Source organism: Neodiprion lecontei, chromosome 2, assembly GCF_021901455.1.
Source record: "Neodiprion lecontei isolate iyNeoLeco1 chromosome 2, iyNeoLeco1.1, whole genome shotgun sequence".
Classification (NCBI taxonomy): Eukaryota; Metazoa; Arthropoda; class Insecta; order Hymenoptera; family Diprionidae; genus Neodiprion; species Neodiprion lecontei.
The window spans coordinates 11,454,768-11,475,615 of NC_060261.1; the positions used below are offsets into that span (position 1 = coordinate 11,454,768).

Sequence of the window (20,848 nt, forward strand, 5' to 3'; positions counted from 1 at the left end):
ATACGGGAAGGTTAACGAAAAAGACTACTTTTTTCTATACCTTCATCTTTGAAATTAATGAAATGGTATATAATTCTTGAAGTTTACACTAATTTTACTCAAACAATGTTTTTAAACACTTTATACGATAATTTCGAGACCATTTTTAGGATTTTAATGAAAATTGGCGGACACTTTCTATTCTATCAAAACCACGATCCCGAGTGTCACAACTGACTATCTGCATCCTAGGTTGTAGCCAATGTAACTTATCTCATGCTCCAATATTGGCTAATAATTACTGAAGGGATGCGGAGCTTACCATTTGTTCCAAAGTGATCATACCTGCGTCAAATTCCAAGGGATTTCGTGTATTTACGGTTGGGTTCGTGAAATATGTATATTGTATCCCATGGAACTTGCACGTTGTTTCGTAAGTGCCAGGACCTGCATATTCATTGACCGGAAAATCATTACTGATAAATTAATGGCGGTGTATAAACGTGCCACCGACCGGCAGCCTGCTCCCATCGTCTATTGTCTTACCTCGCCAAAAACAGTTCGTTGAATGATCTTCGTTCGATTGTATCAAACTTTAGACTATATGCACATTTGTCAAGTACCTTTGCGCATTTTACCTGCGCAACATATCAAATTTCCCGCCCATGCGCATGCGCAATAGCTTGATTTTTGAACTTCTTAGTTAGCTACTCAGTTTAGGGCATCGCCGCTAGGCGGCGCTACTGTCCAGTGAAGCTTATTGACATAACCTCAAAAATTTCAATTCATGGGTTATTATATGGTTTCGTCACGGAAGATTGCAAAAATTTTTATGCAACTCACATCTCTTTCAGACAAATGAATAGCGAATCGACTAATTAATGTTATAGATCAAGTTGTCACGAGGCCCAGGAATCCTTGCGGCCAGGTATCGAACGATCGGAAAACAACTTCGAGAAGTAAGTAACAAACCATGAGCATTATCGAAGAAGAAAAATCAATTCATTAATCTGGAATTCCGGATTGGGTTAGGTTACAATAGCAGGGAACCAAAATTCCAGCGGTTTAACCGAGGAGCTTCCTGTTTCATACAGCGTGTCTTTAAGAGTCCTTGAAACTCCTCAGGGACGTGAAGAGGAAACGGTAGCTGTTTCAGGGTTTTAATCAAAGCGGCAGAGGAACAAACGTCGCCCTAGCGCAAAGAGCCGAGCTCGGATTGTTGCGCATGCGCGTTAAATTTTAGCAGACGACGAGGATGCAGTCGTTGAGAGTTCGTTCCGTAGAATTATTGAACCGTACACGAAACATGGTACAGTTTGTAGAAATTTCTCAACAAAATGAGAAAAAAAGAAAAAACCAAAAAGAAGAAAGAAAATGGTGACCATTTGCTAAGAATCTTTTTTCACCGGGTTTTCTCTTGTTCTCTCTCCCCTCTTCAATTTTTGAAGGGCGAAGTTTACCTGCGGAAGGCACGGAGCCTCGCTGAAAGGTGAGCCTGAGTTCGTTTCCTGGATCTCGAGGCTCCCTCCGTAACGAGAACAAGCCGAATGACCTCTGCAGCCTTGCTAAGACACGTCGCTGAGAGCATGAGAGCACCTCTTTTCCACAGGGACTCTCGAGCCTTTCAACCTTTGGCCTAGCAGCTCTTACTACTCGACGTAGCTCATCCGGAACGTCTGCGTTGCCGGGAAGCACGCGCCGCGATGGCCTCGCGGGGAAAAAGCTCTCCTAACCGATGCACCCCGCATTTATAATGGACGGGACACGGTTCCGCGTCACTTCAGCCAAACAACCCTCTTCCCTACCGCCTGTGTATTCATATCCTGTTACCACTGGGGGTGGAAAAATTTTGGAGAAGGATCGGAAGGCGGATGGGTTAAGTATGATCTAGACGGATCTTGAGAGTCTGTCGTATATTTGTCAACTCACCTTGTCTCGACAAGTGAGTGTTGTGAAACAACTAACATTTTTTGTTCTACTAAACGAGGAATCCTGCAATATTGTCCAAAAAATTGTATCCGTTTCAACGTTTGATATAAAAAAAAAAAATCTACGAATAACTACGAATTGCTACGAAATCTAAGTTTAAGAACTGTGAATTTTGCCCAAATCCTATACTTTTATCATAGATTGTATAGAAATTCCCGCAAAAAATCGTAGAAGTTTGGAGAAATTTTCATACAAATTCATAGAATTATTTTTACCAGGATTGCAGTAACGAATTTTCAAAAACGTGAAAGTTTGTTTCACGGAATTTCAAAATGTGGATTTGTCGAGGTATAGAAGAGTTAGGAATAATTATGCAAAAGGATTAAAATGTAGAATGCACTCTGGCTAAAAGTCTAACACATCGGATCATCTGCTTGAATTTGTGGAACAACCACAAGAGAACTTGTCACTACTGTGAAATGCACTGTCAAAATTTCCATAAATTATGACTATTTGTAAAAGATACTCGGAGTAATTGATTCGAAATATTTATTTAAATCTTGCAATAAATTTTGAGAATAATTTTCAGACTTTTCCAAAGATTTCCTGTAATTTTGTAAGAACGAAATACCCATAAACAGGTTTCACAGACTTTTCAGAATACTTGGCCGAATGTGTTTTGAAATTTGTTCAATAAAATTGTGCAAACCATTTTTACCATCAATTTAAAATTTAGTCCCGCTTAAAAACATCTTCAAAGCTATTGAGATACTTCGAAAACTTTACTATTGGTATAAAATTTTTGTAAAACTTGATGCGGTAATGTCTAAAAACTGTTTACAAAACGTCTAAAGATCGTGAAATCCGAAAAATTGTTCGAGTCACATGTGAAAATAAACAGAATATAAAAACTTGTGTCAGAAACAATCCAAGTTCCGTAAACTTATTTACAGACATCTTTGATGATCTTTCGCAATTCCGTTGACAAAAAAAAAAAAAAAATAAAAAAAAAAAAAATGAAAAAAAGACGGAAAAATTTCTACGTTACCAGAAGAGCAGACTTGAAAAATCTTACACAGTGACGCCGGCAAAATCTTTACCGCGATATTCTCCCATTCAAATATCGTTACACTGCATTCATAAATTGCGGTATTTTCTACAGATTTGCGGAGATATGCCGGCTCGATGAAGGCGATAACACTGCCATCGATTGGGCATTGTACAGTGATTGGATCATTGTTCTGTACGGACCGGCTTTCGATGAACCGAGCAGTCTGCCGATAGCTGGCCAAAAATGAAACTGGAAACGAGCGATGCGTTGCAGATTCGAAATCACGTGAATTCGGCTCGCTCGTTACGAGCATTGCCTGAGAATTTTTCCAAAGGTCCCTGAAAACCCCTGAGAAATGAATGCAGCCGAACGAGTTGCCTGAAATTTTACAGACTAGTTTTGGAAAAAATTAGAAATTAATAAAATACAGATAAATAGCATCAATTCAGTAAAATCAAATATTACGGGATGTGTGTAGTTTAGAAATTGTAAAATAAACAAAGTAAATCCGAAAATCATTTTTTCAGATTAAAATCCTCATGCGAATAAGCTTTGACGCGACAGACATTTTCGAATGAACATTTCTTCGATTTTTTTCTGAACGTATCGACGATTCAAATAATTTTTTCCAAATCTTCAAGAATTTCGCAAATTTTTCCGTTGTACGTCAAGTTTCAGGAGTCGGAAAAATTGTGCAAAAATTTTTCAACACAATCGCTGAAACTCGTCGAACTTTTTTCATCGCACGATGTTCGCTGGATATTCATAAAAATCATCGGCAAAATTTTCAACTTACGTCGAGGAAAATATTTCAATTTCAATGATGCAATTTTATTTCAAATGTAATATTTCTACGAAAAGATTTCAAGAAAAATTCTGATAATATATAAACTTTTCGAAATGAATCACAAAATATCAGCGAAAGTAATCCGAGTTAATTTCTCTCTTCGCTGTTCTCCTTAAAAATTTTTAGTCTCCACCCTAAAAAAAAAAAAAAAAAAAAAAAAAAAACAAACTAAAAACGCGCTTGGCGTTCAAGTCGTTGTTGCAACAAATCTTGTTATTAAATACGCTCTTGGGCTTGACGGATGCCCGGAATGTTTGCCCTGAAGACAAATGACTCTCAGCTTCTTCTTCGGTGGTCCGTTTCCACTTTTAGGTCACAGCCAAACAGCGCCTTGCGTTTCCCACCGAAAAAAAGCCTATATATTTCCAGTTATTTCCCCTCTCGGATTCGCGCTTGAATTACTGAAGAAAAATATCTCACGTAGCTACAGAATCCACCGCCCCAACTTTCTTGCATAAAAAATTGCCTCTAGGAGGAATTTATACGTATACAATATACATATTATACTTAAGTCCTGATACCGCGTTACCGCAAATATGAAGAGGGATTTTCTCTCATGCTTGCAAGGAATATTATATGCAAATATTGTGGTAGGAAATTGAAAGAGAGATGGAGAAAAGAAAACCTGACGGTCAACGTCGTAAGGCTGAAAAGATACGAATAAACGAAAAATAAACTTCACTCATTCAGAAGAATTAGTCCGAGAAGTCGAAGCTGCGTGTGAAATTGTGAAAAATGCATTATTGTTCATGAAACTTCGTAACATTAGTTCGAATCTTACGAAATCCTCTGGTCGTGTGAAATTTTTTTAAACGTTGCGTAGTTATCTGAAATCACGTGAAATTCCTGAAGTAATGAGAAAATTTTTGAAAAATCTACTTTCATACAAACTCGAACGGTGTGAAATTTTGTGAAATCTTTCGAAATCACGTACAATCATTGAAATCCTATGAAATCTTTTGAAATAAGCGGCTACGATCGTTTGAAATCTGTGAAATCTTTGAAATATTTCAAATCATCTGGAATAATCTGAAATCCCTGAAAACTTCGATATCATATGAAATCTCAAATACTGTCGAATCCTGTGAAATCTTTCGCAATCTCTTGAAATTTCGTGAATTCTTTTAACATCGACAGCTGTAATCATTTGAAATTTTTTGAATCGCATTGAACCTAAAATAGTGTAAGATCCTGTAAAATCTTTCTAAACCTTTGAAATTATTTGAGATCTGTAAAATCTTTGAAATCGCACAAGATTCAAATCCCGTGAAATCTTTTGAAATACCGTAAAATCTTTCAGAATGTAGAGCTAAAATAATTTGAAATCATCATGCAATCTTTTGAATCTTTGCAATCATATGTGGAATAACCTAAAATCTTTGAAATCACATTAAATCCTTGAAATCCTTTGAAATCGCGTGACATTGTTTGGATCTTCCGAAATCTCTGAAGATGTGTAAAACTTTTCAAATCACGGGATACTGAAATCCGTTAAAAAATTAATAAACCGACGCGTGGTTTAAACGTAGAATTTTTTAGAATATCAACCATTGAAAACGAACACAACTCCGTCGACGAACATGCAAAACTAGCTTCTTGCGTCAGCAGCGACGTGCAATCTGAAGCAGTTTCCGAGCTGGAAGAGAGAAAGTTGGCGGCGCCGGTGAAACGGACCATTTTGCTGTAGAAGCATCGTCGAGGAGGTTCTATTGAATTAGCTGAAGCCTCTGCCGCTTGAAATTTCAGAGTTGCCGGCGAAACACAGTTTCGAATGTCACCGTTTCCCGCAGAGGAACTCAAAACACTGGACTTTGATCTTGAGGCTGCAAGTGAGCGCATGGCTTTCAGTGTTTCGACTCGCTCTGTCTAAACTCATAATTATACGGAAGAGAGCCTGTATAACAGGTGTCGCGACTTCGTTGCTCCTCTAAAGAAGGTTCGCGAGCTGAATTTCGATATCGAATACGTATCGAATTATTCTACTAAAAAGTTGCAACGATTATCTTTCGAAAATATAAAAATACAAAGTACTGGAATTACGCAGAAGAGCTTATTTATACGTTGTTCAAATTCTAGCAGATCAGCTCGATCTCATCGTGCGATGGCTCATTTTATTCACAGGGTTGTATTTTCTACAGTCACTGATGGAAAGTTTTTTTCATTTTTCGGTAGTCGATTTAATATTGCCATTTGTTTGCGTATCGTCATCAATATCGGTTCAATATTGTTGAAGTGAATGTCTTGACAAAAAACTGTAAAGAACGATAAATTTTCACGGAAAGAGCTCAGTTGTTAACAAATTTTTAAACGAAACTACGCTGTTCTGTCATTTTTTGGATAAAAAAAAAAAAAAAAAAAAACGGTATCGCGTATCCAATTTCGATAAACGGTAATACTCACTTTGTTTTAAAATTGCTTAGTCAGATATTATCACTCAGCTCTTCCATCAACCGAAAACCCAATTTACATTTAGCATGTAATAAATTAATTCTTTGTTTTATAATATAGTCCCGTCATCGAAAATCCGTTTTAAACTATTTGCGTAGAATTCATTTACAGATGAAACGAATCATTTGATTATTCATTTAAATCAGTCCATTTCAAATCGTCGATCACTCAACCATAATATTTCGACCAAACTCCACAGTTTTCTGTTCAAAGGGTACAATTTTTCAAACAAACTTATCAGAATCTAATTTACCTGTCGATTTCAAACGCCTGACTTCAACTTTTCTTTCTTTGTATTTAAAATCGTTCCTTAATCAAAAGCGATAAAAATCGCGAATGAATATTGTGACATTTGGCTATTAAATTTATTCGTAAATTTCCATATATTTCGTGAAAATTCACTGCTTTCAATCCGCTTTGAAAAATATTCCAAACCCTTTTCCGTGTAATTATAAATTTCCTCAAGTAAAATAACCAAACCCACGACGATTCTCACTTTTCGCCGCTTTTATTGCAATACCGGATCACAGCCGCATTTATTATGGATTATTCAATCGCATCTGTTTGTTCAGCTGTTTGAACAGGATCCCGAACTCGAGTTCGCTCCAAGAATTCTCTTGCGGAATGTTGCTGCCACTTTTTCTGCACTCTCTTCAAATATTCGCTACGTTTTCACGTCCCGTTCTCAAACACAATTCCACGAGCGCGTGCCTCGAATTGTACTCGTCGCGTGAACTTTTACATACTTTATTCAAGGAGTGTTTAACTCGTGATTTGATAGATACGAGAATTCGGTAATCTGCATTTTTTCACCAAGGATTTCCGATCTATGCCAATCTGAAAACTTTCTCATCGAATCTACAAAAAATTCCATTGAACCTGTAAATTACTCAGCAAAATATGAATCGTCGATGTTGGAGAAAAATATTATTTTCCATATTCCTGTGATAATGTCCGTAAAAATATCACGGAAATTTCACTTGACTTCTTTTTATCTCGACATTTGTTTTATGGTACTTTGAGAAAAAATTTTTTGCATGAAGCTTCAAAGAAACAGTGAGTAATTTAAGATTATTCGATTTTTTCAAATTTTACAGTTTCAACCTCGTTTCGTTTGACCTAATGAAATTTTTACTTGTGACCAAGTAACGACGAATTATTTAGTTGAATCGAGTTCGTTTTTGTTACCTGAAAAGGAAGGAAAAAAAAACAAAAAAAAAAAAAAAAATCAAAAATATCACGAATCAATTTCGGACCGCCGATGAAATATTTCGCAAGAGAAAAATCACGGTATTGAGTGAAACGGAAAGAAATTTATTTCGGGCAATTCATGACAGTAAAAAAAAAAAAAAAAAAAAAAAAAAAAAAAGGCACGAAACGAATACCGGTAAACTAAATTTCTTTCAGAGAAATATAATATTTTGTGCAGGTTTTGAGAGAAAAGATAATATACATATATATATATATATAAGAATACTTTCGGAATGGTTCAAGAAAGTCTTTTCAACTATTCAAACTGCAAGCTTGCAAATCGGGTCAAAGTAAAAAAAATTTCTTCTTCCCAATCGACGAATATTGAATGCGAAATTCACGCCTGTGAAAATTTAGGGCGGAAAATTCGGGGCAGACATTCGATGGCTGGGTTTGAAAAGAAGGCGCGCATAGACTGCTTTGAATAAGAGAGGCTATTGACATCGCTTCTTCCTTTACATGATAATATTTCGTGGTTGGTTTGCCGGCGCGCTCGTCGATCACTCTCCTTCACGATCCAAGCCCACGCAACGGCATGAGGAGCAAATTTTCCTGAACTCGTTCCGCGGATACAGATATTCGCGAAATCCACGGAGGCTTCGTCTTCCTTTTTTCTCGACCCCGGCAATAAACTCCCCATCTATTTATCCGTCCGTCCACCTTTCTCGATTACCACACGCCGAGAGGAAAAGACAAGACGAATAAAGGCGGAATTAACGAGGTCAAATTCTCTTTCATCTCCTAGGAAATTTTTCTAGGTTTATCGAGTGGTAAGGGGGGTGGTGGTCAGCGGCGTGAAAAATTGACTATTTTGAACAATTTTTCTTTCACGTTAGTTTAGTGTTTTTTTTTTATGAAACAAGTAATACAAAGTTTTTTTACCAACAATGTTTTAACTTTATTTGGCAAAAATTGACAAAAGAAAAATCTATTGTGGATCAAGTTATCCCCAGATTTGGTTCATCTAAAATCAAACAAAAAAAGAATCGTTAGTTTAACAGGTAATGCAGAGTCTGTTGGAAATTTTTTTTTTTTTTTTATTGAAAATAAACTAAATGGCGGCCTCTGATAATTTACTTGCGAATTTTTAACACTTAAGTATAAGATTATGAGAGGCCGCCGTTTCGTTTAGTTTCAAAAACAAAAAAGCTTCGATCAGGTAATAAATTAACTATTAAACTTTATGATTTTTTTGTTCGATGTTAATTTGCGTAAACTAAGAGTTACTGTTAAGTGATATTTGTTGGAAGTTTTTTCATGCATAATTTTTTTTATCATAAAAGACAACTTTTCAACATTCGTAACAGCGATCTTGACAAACTTGGAATTTTTTAAAATTCCATGAAATTCCGTAGAATCTTAAAAAAAAAATGTTCGACCTAATCGATTTTTTCAGTAGTACGACTGTATGATATTGAAAATTTAGAGAAAGCGATATTTTTGGGAAAATTTGTTCTTGCGTAAATCCTGTCATAATATGAAATTTGCACTAAATATTGCCGAAGAATTAGCATTTTAGTTTTGTAGCAAAAAAAAAAAACTGAAACCAGTCAATCTTCAGGGCTCATTTTTGGAACGCACTTTTACGACTCATACACGGGAAATAAAACCCGATCTCTTTGAATACATTTTTTTCCATCAAAGGAAGTTTCTTTTCGTACCAGTAAATTGACTTTTTGTTTACCCTATTTGTTTTCCCGTCAAACATTTGGTTCGTAATCCGAAATTAATTCGGTTCTATGGATCAAAGCTAAATAATATGTTATTTCGCAGTTACAAGAAAATGTTTCATAAAAAAGGTCAAACAATTGCTCGGCCGAGTTTGAAAGTCTGAAATTTCATGGCACGGATCAAATTCAAATTCCTGGTAATTACTGCGTCAAATTTAATACACATTCCTTTTTTCGCACGCAAATTCGAGAGTTGAAAAATCACTCTGTAGCTTCTATAACTGTGGCACATTAAAATGAAAAAAAAAGTAAGACTCTTAGATCAACGATGAAAGGTTTGAAAGAGCGAAGACCTTGTTGGAATGTTTTCGGAACATTTATTTCCAAGAAAATAAGATATTTCGGGATGGAAGGTTATATTTATAAACGTCTCATAAACATGCATACGATAAAAAAAAAAAAAAAAAAAAAAACGGTGCGCTTTTGTGCTTCCATATGATGTCTATATGTATATATATATATATATAGAGAGAGAAAGTGAGAGAGAGACGCTTTTTTACATTTTCGGGAGAACGCCGCGCCACGTTTCTGTTTTTGTCAAGTACTTTTTTCCCCCTTTTTTTTTACCGTTCCCGGCTCCTACGCTCCTTCGAACCACATTTTCATCCCTCGGGCAGCCTGCCAATGGCATGCGAAATTTGACTGGGAGTGGAAAAATGTATATACGCGATAATATTGAGTCACTTTCATTATTAGAAACTCGAGATGTCGTATTCGTAGAGTTTCTTTGTGAAAATTTTTATGAAAATCGTACCTAACTCCTGATGGAGAAATTGGAATAGCAATGTTTTTGGATAATTTTGTGTCGTTTTTTGTTTGTTGTTATTTTTTTTTATTCATTCATTTTTTTTTTTTTTTTTCTCGCCAAAATTACCAAAAAAATTCCATCGATCAGTTTTATCAGTCAAATTGACGTTGAAATTACACGAATTTCAGGAACTTCACGATTCGGAAGAAATATATAGCATTCAAAACACGCTGTTCGACTCTGTGAAAATACGTTGACGCCAGTTTCCAAAATTGACTCCAGTTTTTACGATATTCGTGAATATTCATTGAAACTTTCATCATCCTTTTGATTTGGCGTTTTCTGGTCGTTGTTTTTATCAACTGACCGGTAGAATTCATCTTCTCAACCGAAAAATGTCGAATTTTTCGTTCCTTCAAACATTGATACAGTGTTTTTCAATCTTCACTGTTCTGAGAGTTTTATTAATTTTCAATTTACATCCCATCGATCCCGAAAATACCTGACGTTAAAGCGAATAACGAAGAAACGGTTTTTTACTTGTAATTGAACCTGTGAGAATGACCGATGAAATCATATTGTTGTGAAAAAAAAAAAACAAAAAGAAAATTAATAAAAAGATTCTGATACAAATCGACCATTTTGGGCAATGTTAACGGAATATTTTTGTGATCGCGGTACGATTAAATTCGCGGTTGAAATTACAAAACTCCGACGGCTCTATACGGACGATTTTTCGTTTTCACATTTATTTTATTCCCATGTCACGTATCGTTAAGCAATTATTTTAATACGCTTGAAGAAAACTCCCCTTCAAGGGATATCGCGAACGGTAAAAATCATTGCTAACAATAGATGAGCTCGTAAAAATGAACGACGAACAGGGTGGTAAAAAGTAAAAATCGAAATAACACACGGACCGTTTACTTTTGGCAAAGTTTGTACGATATCTGTGATCGTGGGTCGAAATTCGTGGACGGGACGATAACTTTGACCAGAGAAATCTGCGGGGCATATATGCAATAATGCATGGGTGTAGGTATGAAGGTGAAGGGGGAAACGTGCCCCCGAGAAATTTCCGGGACTCTGGGGTAAAGACGTGGGGATTTAACACCTAGGTAAGGTTCAAAAGTCCTTTTATTTTCGGAGTAGGAAGGGTTTAAAGCCTGGCCGCACTGATTATGGCTGTCATGCAGCGTGGCTTTGTATAATCAAACGTGGAGAAGAGCCGGTCGCCGGCTGTAATCTCGATGTAAACTAACCGACTTCGGAGATTATGGTAATTAAATTGGTGCACAGGTACATTATGCTAATTACTAATTAGTTTAATTAAATCAACGCTGCGTGCCGCTGCTGTTTCAGACAACGCGAAAATCTCGCTCAGCTATTCGCTGACTGTAACTGCGAAGCTTGTGTTCTAAAACAACATGAAGAGTGAATTCCCAACTACTGCACGTCGCGTCGTCTGCTAAGATTTAATGCGCATGCGCCACAATCCTAGAACGTCCGTTTTGCCAGGGTGACCAACCGTTATAAATCTAGACGACAGTTCGCCGCGATCTATATAACCTCAAAAATTTTGAAAGTTGTAATGCATCGCGGCGAATAGTTGTCTACTTTTTTGACAATTGCGTGTTGAGGACAACCGACAGCGACAACTTTCAAAATTTTTCAGGTTACATACATCGCGGCGAACTGTCGTATAAGTTTGTGACGGTTGGTAACCCTGGAAAACGGACGTTCTTTCGAATTTACCGCGTGCGCATTAAATTTTGACAGACAACGGAACGTGCGGTCATAAGAAATTCAATCCGTGTACCATTTTACGGGTTGCACGAATACCGGAGAAAAACATGCGGGAACTACGATTTTACCGAACGCGTGAAATGAGAAATGTGAGGAAATCTATGAATCGGAAATTAATTTTTTCGATTCGTTTATTACGAGGTAATTTTATATAATTATGTTTCTTTATTTTTAATTTCCACACGAACAGTCAACGATTACAGAATCTACTACGATTTTGAAACGACAAAGAAGAACTTGTCGGATATCGATTTTTCATTGCAAATCGCTTCAAAATTTTTATTTATTCGCCGCTGTTCTCGCTTCTTTTCTAACACTGTCTGCACATTGCTGTTGTTCATTTTATTCTTGTTTTTATTTTTGTTCTTGGATAGGTTTCCTTTTTTTTTTTTTTGTTTTTTTTTTTAAATATAAAAGACCCAAGCGAGTCCCCAATTTACTCGAAACGGTTCGCGCCTTGTTCTAACCCCTTTGAAATAATACCAGCCTTTAATTTTCCAACAGTTGAAGCGTCGCTTCAAACCTTGAATGGGTCTTTAGCTGATCTTGTTAGTCTCATCCTTAGGCCCGCAATTATACAATCAAGATCAGATGTATGAACGATAATTAAATTCCCATCGGGTATCCTGAAGGCGTTTGGTACACGTCTCAATTATCGCTACGGCATTCCGAAATTGACAAGTCGAGTTCCACGGCCTCGACTAATTACTCAAGAGCGAACGAAGGTCCGCATGACCTCCGGCCTGAATTCCGCTCTTCTAGAACGTTCGGAGAAAATTCAGTCCGTTTCTCAACTCGAAACGCGTCTTCGTACAAAACGCGGTGACCTCTGTGTCTTCGCTCTGAGGCCTTTAAAGTTTGTTTTGTAAATGCGTCAAAACCATCCGGCTCTGAGGCAATTACCATAAATTACGGCGCGAGTTGTTTAGCCAACGGAACCGCAAGGGACTTGGAAAATTAACGAAAAATATCCACCTTTCATACGCGAAAATTGCGAAACGTTTTCACCCGAGAACGCGATTTCAACGATGTCCACTGAGAAAATAGTTCGTCTACCGTTAGGTGAGGTTGAAAAAACGTATATCTGTGTAAAGTGAAACAAGTGTTTCGTTGTCATTGCAAAATTTTAGTTGATGCAAATAACGATAGATAGAAATTTTTTATTACTTGTAACAAATCGTACTTGGCTCGACTAAAATCTGACTATAATAACGGAATATTTATTTCAACACATTCAAATATATGTTTGTAAACGGTAAATAAACTCTTTTATCAGTAAAGCTTGACAAGTTGTAAAAAAAAAAAAGAAAGAGAGATAGAGAGAGGAAGGTCAATCAATTTTTTTTCTATCGATATGTATTGCGGACTATAATTTTACCGCGAATTTTTACTTTTCTACCAAATAAATTACATCGGGGTGTCAAATTTTTTTCTTATCACTTTCACAAACAGCAACGAACTCCGTGCGAAGAAAGGATACTTGGACACGCACTCGTGGGCTGAAATGCTTTTCTACCGTCGTATGATGTGCGATGTCTTTTCGATAAAACTTCACAACACTTGTCTCGCCGTTGGCTGTAACGTGTGAAGGCCAAATGTATCGTACAGAAACGGATAAGTGCTTGAAAACATATATTCTTCGACGACATTTCCCCCGAGTCGTGAAAGGGTTGCGCGATGTTCCGAAGGAAAGTCAATATTGGTGAACTTGCTTTCAGGTCAGTATTGTAGAATTTACATTATTCCGTAGAGAAGTTTCTAGGCTTGTATTTTTTTGCATTCGAGATCAATGCAGTACTAATATTTTCACGGTGCAGTCTAGAATCGATTTTTATCAAAAAATCAGGTTCAATAAAACACAATATCGTTTTCAAAAATGCTCGAAATTGTGCAAATTTTTTTTTCCATCCATGACGATGTATCAAACCTTTTGAGATACGCATTTATAAGTATTCCATGGTTTTTGGGGTCGCTGATCACGAATCTGAAATCGGATTTCAAAAATTCAATATGGCGGATCTAACAGCGTGGACGAAAATTTCAAATTCGATCGAATTCGGTTAAAAATTTCTATGCATGGATTTTTAGGGTCGCTGATTGGATTCGCCGGATTACTGAATTTTCAAAATTTGATTTCAGATTCGTCATCAGCGACCCAAAAAACTTATAATTTAAGTAACACGTTTGGACGTGTGAAGGGGCAACTTTCTCGGAAATGAATTATTCAATTTTCACGATTTTTTCAATCAATTTGTTTCTGGCAATAATAAAAAATGGCAGTTATATTGCGATAATTACTCTCGAGTATTTAAAACCAATTTGTATAATGTCAGCAGTAGCAAAAAACCGCAAAGAAATATGTTGAAAGTTCTCCAAATGTACAAAAAAATGGATCTAAAATAGGTGGTAAGAATACTTGCGACTATGACTGAAAGGGCTTGGTTAAATCAGAATAGCAAAATGAACAAGTGAGACTTGAAACGTGTAAATTGAGTGAAATTTCACTTAAAGAATATATTTTCGTCGAATGGAAATTATAAATTACAAATCGGAACGAATAAAGTTATTTTGACAATGTTTTATGTTCTATAATCCGCTTTTGTGCAAGAAACTGAAGTTCTTCGGAGCAAAATTCATGTCAACAGACTCGCGGTGGAAAAATCTTATCTGAAAGAAACCGGCCAATAATAATAATAACAATAATAATAATGAATAAAAATTGAATGACCATTGTGTTTTTGGCATCGAAGAAATGACGCCGTAATATAATCCTTGCAAAATAATTGGCGATTCAATTACACTTTGTTCGGTGGAAATTCATTCAGTTTCAGTATTTTGTTACACCGCCTGAGAGTGTAAAACGAGAAAAATACTTCCTCAAAATGTGACGAAATGTGAGGGGATCAAAAAATCCGAATAGGAGAGGATGTACCTCGTAACACGATTCCCAAGGAAATGAAAATGGCGTAGCAATTTTCGAAAAAGTGTACGGGAAGCCGCATGAATTCCGGTTCAATGTTACTTTTCGCCCGAAGTGAGATGGGAATAACCGTTTCCATATTTTCATTCCTTCGCAAAAACCATTCGATGGAAGAACGAAATAAGGATGAAGTAAAGCTGAGTGCAGAGATGAAGATACGCGTGTCTTACGTTATATTGTTACACTTGGAATAAGTTTCTCCTAACATCGGCAAGACGAATTACGAAAGACGATATTTTTCCTCCATCTGTTTTATCCGTGAAAAAACCCAGTAAACATTGTAAAAAGTCACGACCTCACCGAGATCGCGAGTCTTTCTTTATCTCTGTGGGGGCTATTCTCAACGTATATCAAAGATCGCCTGCACATGCAAGCTGTTTTAGGAATTGCGAAGTTTTTATTTTCTTAAAAAATTCGACATTGCATCCGGATATTCCAAGATTTTATTGTACGTATCCGAAAAAAAAGTGTTTTTTCCTTCATAATCGAGCAATTTAGTGAAATTCGGACTATTTTAATTCATGCCCATATATCGGCATAAGTTCGTTGATTTGAACTGTGAATTTGGCGAGTATTTTTTATTTTTTCAATTTTTTTTTTCCCTATCCGTTTCTCCGAGCAAGCAACTGATTGCATACGTAAATTTGAATTCATTGTTAGTGAATCCCTGTCAAAGAACATGTTTCGAACGATTCTTGTCATTTTTTTCACCACTTTCTGATTGCTAAATTTGCATGTGTTCGGACAGTTGTGAAATAAAACCTGTTTTTTTAATCTTATTTTTTTAGGAAAGCTTGGATCATTTTGAAACTGGATAATAACAACGATGTTTTGAAAGGTTGCTGAAAAGAACTCGTATTCTTTCACGATTGCATTGTCTATTAAGATATGAAAAGTTCTGATTCTCGCAGTTTTTTACTATTTTTTTAATCAACTCAAAATAAAAGTAAAAATCGAACCGAAAATTCACACTTTCAGTGGATTCGTATAAATTTGCAAAAATTCATCGGTACTTCGTTTCAAATCATTCCAAAATTGTGAGGAATCAAATAGATCTGATCGATTTCGCTTTACCATAGCACATTTCATTCGGAAGACTATTTTCTACCAAACCACTGGAACCGAGTTTCTTTTCTTTACAATAGTCAACTCAATAAAGTTTTAAAATCAAATATTTACTGATCCCAACATAATGAAAATCGAGTATCTCAGGGAGTTTGCTGGAAACATTTTTCCTAAATGGGACGAGCCATCGTAAAGTAAAATCGAGTGAACTACCAGAGTTTGAAACATTTTGACGTGATTTAACACGAAGCGTCGACATCTGAGATTTCGTTTAGAATTCCGGTACTTTTTAGTATTGAACGTTGGAAGAAATCTTCGTAGATTACGATTGTAACATTTTGGCTAATCAACCTTCGTAGTCTGCGAGCTTTTCAAATTGACGTCGAATTTGCAGTGCCTATTAAATTTCTTGAATCAAGTTTTCTACTATAATTTGTATTTCTCGTATTTAATTTAATCGCGCGCTGAGATACTGATTTAAAATTAACGTCAAAAATTGCTGATCTTCAGAACAATGTTGAAATTGAAATGAAAAACAGCTGAATGTTTTGAAATCCGACATAAAAATTGGTTTCAAAAGCAAATTTTTCTCTAGCTGCGTCAAATATTTTCCAACAAAACACATACGTCAGTTTTTTCAATCACAGATAATGGCCGGCACGAATAATTAGTTAATATTTACTGCAGCGGTGGCTGATAGGTGGTGGCAAAATGAATCAAAGAAATACGCATGTTTGAAGCGATAAGTGAAAGTTCAAAGAAGTTATCGCGTCAGAGCTCGACTGATTCTAGATGGGGAATTCCGTGTGAATCCGACGAATGTCTGACCCTCGCTATTTCTGATTCTGCTCAAAATACTTTATGCAATTGTCCCAGCTCTGAAACGGTACCCTGAATTTCGTCAGATTTTTTATTCAACTGCTCAATTATATGAAAATATTTCAAGTGATTTTAAAAAGGACTTGTCTCAAAACCACTCTCAATATTTACGAATAAGCAGTTGATTTAAAAGTTTGAAAAAATTTTCAAATACCGTATCAGGGTTGGAACGGTTTGAGAAAAAAATTCTTTCAACAAAGGCAAAAATGGTAATGATTTCGATCCGTTTCAGCATTGAAGTACGAACGTACTATTAAAATTGTAAGAACTCTCGTTCGGTCTAATTCGCCACTAATTTCCAAGCTTTCGAACCTCGGGGAAAATGAAAGACAGTTAAATTTTCCCCACGTGAGCTGTATCGTTCGTGAATTATAGTTTCTTCATCGCTGAACTCCAGGAAGTAGGAAAAAAACGCTATCATATTATTCACGTAATTTTGCGATAAGAACGGCGTAATAGCAGGAAAAAATTCGCTAGAATCAGTGACCTACCGACATTGACCCGACTATCAAGCAAATTTTACAAAATTCGATGAACCAAATATTACACAATATTACACAAATACACAACGCCGATATATGAAGAAAAACAACTTTTTCGAATTCATTTATCCAATTTTATGCTTCGTTGTCGTTCCCCTTAAAGACTGTTAGCCTGATCTTAAAAAGCAGAGGAGCTGCAACAGCGATACAATATGTCACGAATGGCAGTTGAAACTGACAAGACGAAAGAAAACATTTCGATCAACGACGCGCAGTGAATGTGAATCAGTAGCAAACTTATTCATTGCAATTCCATGACTTTTATTTTTTCCTGATCTATTTTGGGCTTCGTTTCGCTAACGGTTGTTTACCCGGAAAAAATCGTACTTCTACCGATTAGCTAAAGGAAAATACTCGGTACTCAAATACGTGCGAGGTGATAACGACGTAGTTCGCGGTTTCGTGGAATTAAAATTGTACTTACATACGCCACGCGTCGCAGTATGGGAGGGGATTATCTGACGGTTTGTGTAACATAAATGAAGCGATCGCGAGCTCCAGAAAACAGTTGACGCGGTCAGTTTCGACTAAGACTACTTTCGGTGGAAAAATGGCTGGACCGTCCAAGACGCTGGTCTTTATCCTGTTCTTTCTGGGAGTATCGTGCTCGGCAAAACCCATCTCGGTGCTTGCTTCAGGTGAGAAAAGATCATTCTTACATAGCAATGCGTTATATCAGAGTGTGTTTCCATTCATAGTCACGGTTCCTGATCGGACGTCCGAGCAAAACCGAATCACGTCTCTCCCGGAAGGTTATGAGCCAATTCTCAACTCCAGTGTAGCTTACAAGCTCTACAAAAATACGTTCGTAACGTGGGTGGAGGCAAAAAGACTGTGCGAGGATGAAGGTGCTCGTTTGGCAGTGGCTGACAACAAAGAGATTTACAAGCGCTTGGTAAATCAAACTCTGTATAAGGTACACATAGGCGTTTACAGGCTATCCGACGAGTGGGTCAGTCTTCGTGACGGTAAGTGTCGCTTCGCGAAATCCTGGAATGCACTAATTTCGTAGGAAATAATCGGCACTTTGTTTCCCTTTATGCAGGATCAGTCTTAAGTGACTTACCATGGACACCCGGTGAACCTTCAGGAACTTATGACTGCGTCCATATCTCTACGTATTGCGGTCAACTCAAAAATGGCGATTGCCACAATCGGAAATTACATTACGCCTGCGAAGTTCCAATTCCTCAGAAGCGCGTTTAGACAATAAACGTCCACTCGGCAAAGCCAAAAAACAGGCTACAAACGAAATTCAGAGAATTCCAAATATGAGTGATATACAGGATTAAGTTTCAAAACAGCGAACAAATTGTATCTTTAGTAATCGATGAATAAAAGTGAATATGCATATCCGATACAACCTTGAAATATTATTCAAGCTTAGGGAACTCTTGATATATTTTCATCATCCCTGAAAAAAAAAACTAAACCAACCTCAGGGTATTAGAGCTGCTCTGTGAGAAAGCCTTCTGCGAATGCAGCTGAAATTCCGAGAACCATGGGAAATGGTGGATGGGACCCCGTTTGCGAAGCCACGACAAGACCTTCACCGAAAGAATCTCGAAGAACTATCAACGTTGGCGTGCCAAATGCAAACTGAGTACAAAACTAACATTCATATAGCGGGTAACCGAAATGAAACATGAAACAGATGGATTCAAGATAGATCATCGTAGACAGCTGCAAATTTGCGAATACTAATTCATTCCGGGAAAAACTTGAAACGACGTAAAAGTAACATTGATTCGTAAATGGCGAAATTTTTGCACTCGACGACGAATAAGATAATCTACTTTCTAAAACGACTCGAATTTCTGAACATCGGACTCCGTTTCTCAATACGTCATTAGTTTCAACGATCAATTCGATACGGCTCTCTGCCGTGTTACCGAAAATTTTTCACATCTGTAGAAAACTATTATCTATAATACTGGAATTGAAACAGCGTTTCAGAAAGATTTGAGAGATGTCAAGATTTCCCCCTAAGTCTCCGGAAGTTAGGTTTTTGCATCGAAATCAACACATCTCTTCAAAATTGTCAAATATTATTTGAGAACTTGTCTCAAGTTCTTCGGAGAAACTGCGAGAAATATGCATTCTCAATAGTTTCAAGTAGCGAACAAAAAGAATATTAACAACATGTTTCTATTTTTCGTCCGATGAAATTCGAACTTTCGTAGTTAAAATCGTGAGAATAACTCAATGTAAAATTCGATAATTCTTAAAGCAAAAATGGCTGAATATTCGTGAGCATTGTACTTGGACTTGTTCCGGTAAAAGTGCAAATGCACGTAAGCCTTGGAAAGCGGACACGGGTCACAACTTCCGGTTTCCTCGAGCATGTCGTGCGTTCGGTCACTGCATCGCCCAACATTTTTCAAGCCTCAAGTGAAGCTGTAAGAGGGCATTTCCTGTACTCTCGAAGTGCAGAATTGAAGCCATTTCCGTTGGAGTTTTAGCTATAAGGAAATTCATGAATGCTACAAGCTTCCGTTTTCTCCGGAAATTTATTTGCTTCTTACAGGCGATGCTAATTTTCCGTCGGGTTCACGGTTAGGTGAAAAAGTTTTCGATCACTCGTAAAGAAATTCCTAGAAGCTTCGGGCAAACTTGTTTTGTTTTCTTTTTTCTCGTGTATCTGGAAAAACCGGAATTCCTGATGATTTTCGTAAACGATTTTACATCGAAATTCGAATACCTTGAGGATGAAATCCTCATAGCGAAAAAAATGATCCCAGAAACATCAGAATCGAATCGAAAACAGCAGAGTTGGATCATTTCAAATGTTCTAATTCTAAACCTTTCCTCAAATTTTTCATACCTGAGCTTGCGTTACTCGAATGTGCTCGGAATCGTTTCGATTACACAATAAAGATGTGAATTCCAATCGCGTTCATCGTCATCGGCACAATTTACGCGACTCAATATTTTCCAAACATTTTTTTCTCCCTCCTAATCTCCGATCCTAGAAATGGATAAATTTTTCAAACATCCGTTCTCACGGAGCTTTTGACGAAGAAACTTTTTCACAGTTGATCGATGTTACTCGAACAGTTCATTCAAGAAAGCGCTCAAAATTTTGGTAAAATAAAATCCCGGTCGCCCTCAATTTTTTCATCCGAATTTCCTTCCCTGATGGAAAAGAATAATTCGACTCTCGTCAATTGGCTGCAGCCTTCGCCCTTCGCTAGCCTCGATTTCCATCAAATGCCCGTTGTTGTACCAACTTTGATGATCACCGATGGTCTCTCGGCGAGAGCCAGCTAACAGGATAAAAGGATCCATCGAGTCTTGGCCGTGCAAGGATACCTGCGCTTTGGAAACTTTGTCATTATCGCAAAACTTTCGAATAGAACTTCCCTAGCGCGAGGAAACACTAACCGTTTCACCCTAAAATCATAGGTCGCAACTGCTTCCTTCCGTCGAGTGTGTGAAACACCAGCCGCAAAACTCTCTTCTTTAATATTTACTCTCTCCAAGGAAGAAAAAGTATCGGCTCTACGCGTCGTCGATTCCGTTGAAACTTTCAAAAATTTTAACCTCTTTCAGCGCAGTTTCATTCAACGATCTTTTTCTTATCAATTTCATAC

General features: G+C 37.0%; 1 protein-coding gene across 1 annotated transcript; it reads left to right on the plus strand.

Moving 5' to 3' along the window:
- Positions 1–17,734: 17,734 nt before the first annotated feature.
- Positions 17,735–18,613, plus strand: LOC124292906. The gene is made up of 3 exons (XM_046731533.1): positions 17,735–17,893; positions 17,954–18,223; positions 18,301–18,613. Exons 1-3 carry the CDS (start codon positions 17,806–17,808, stop codon positions 18,459–18,461), a joined length of 519 nt encoding a protein of 172 aa, XP_046587489.1. The 5' UTR covers positions 17,735–17,805; the 3' UTR covers positions 18,462–18,613.
- The last annotated feature ends 2,235 nt before the right edge of the window (positions 18,614–20,848 follow it).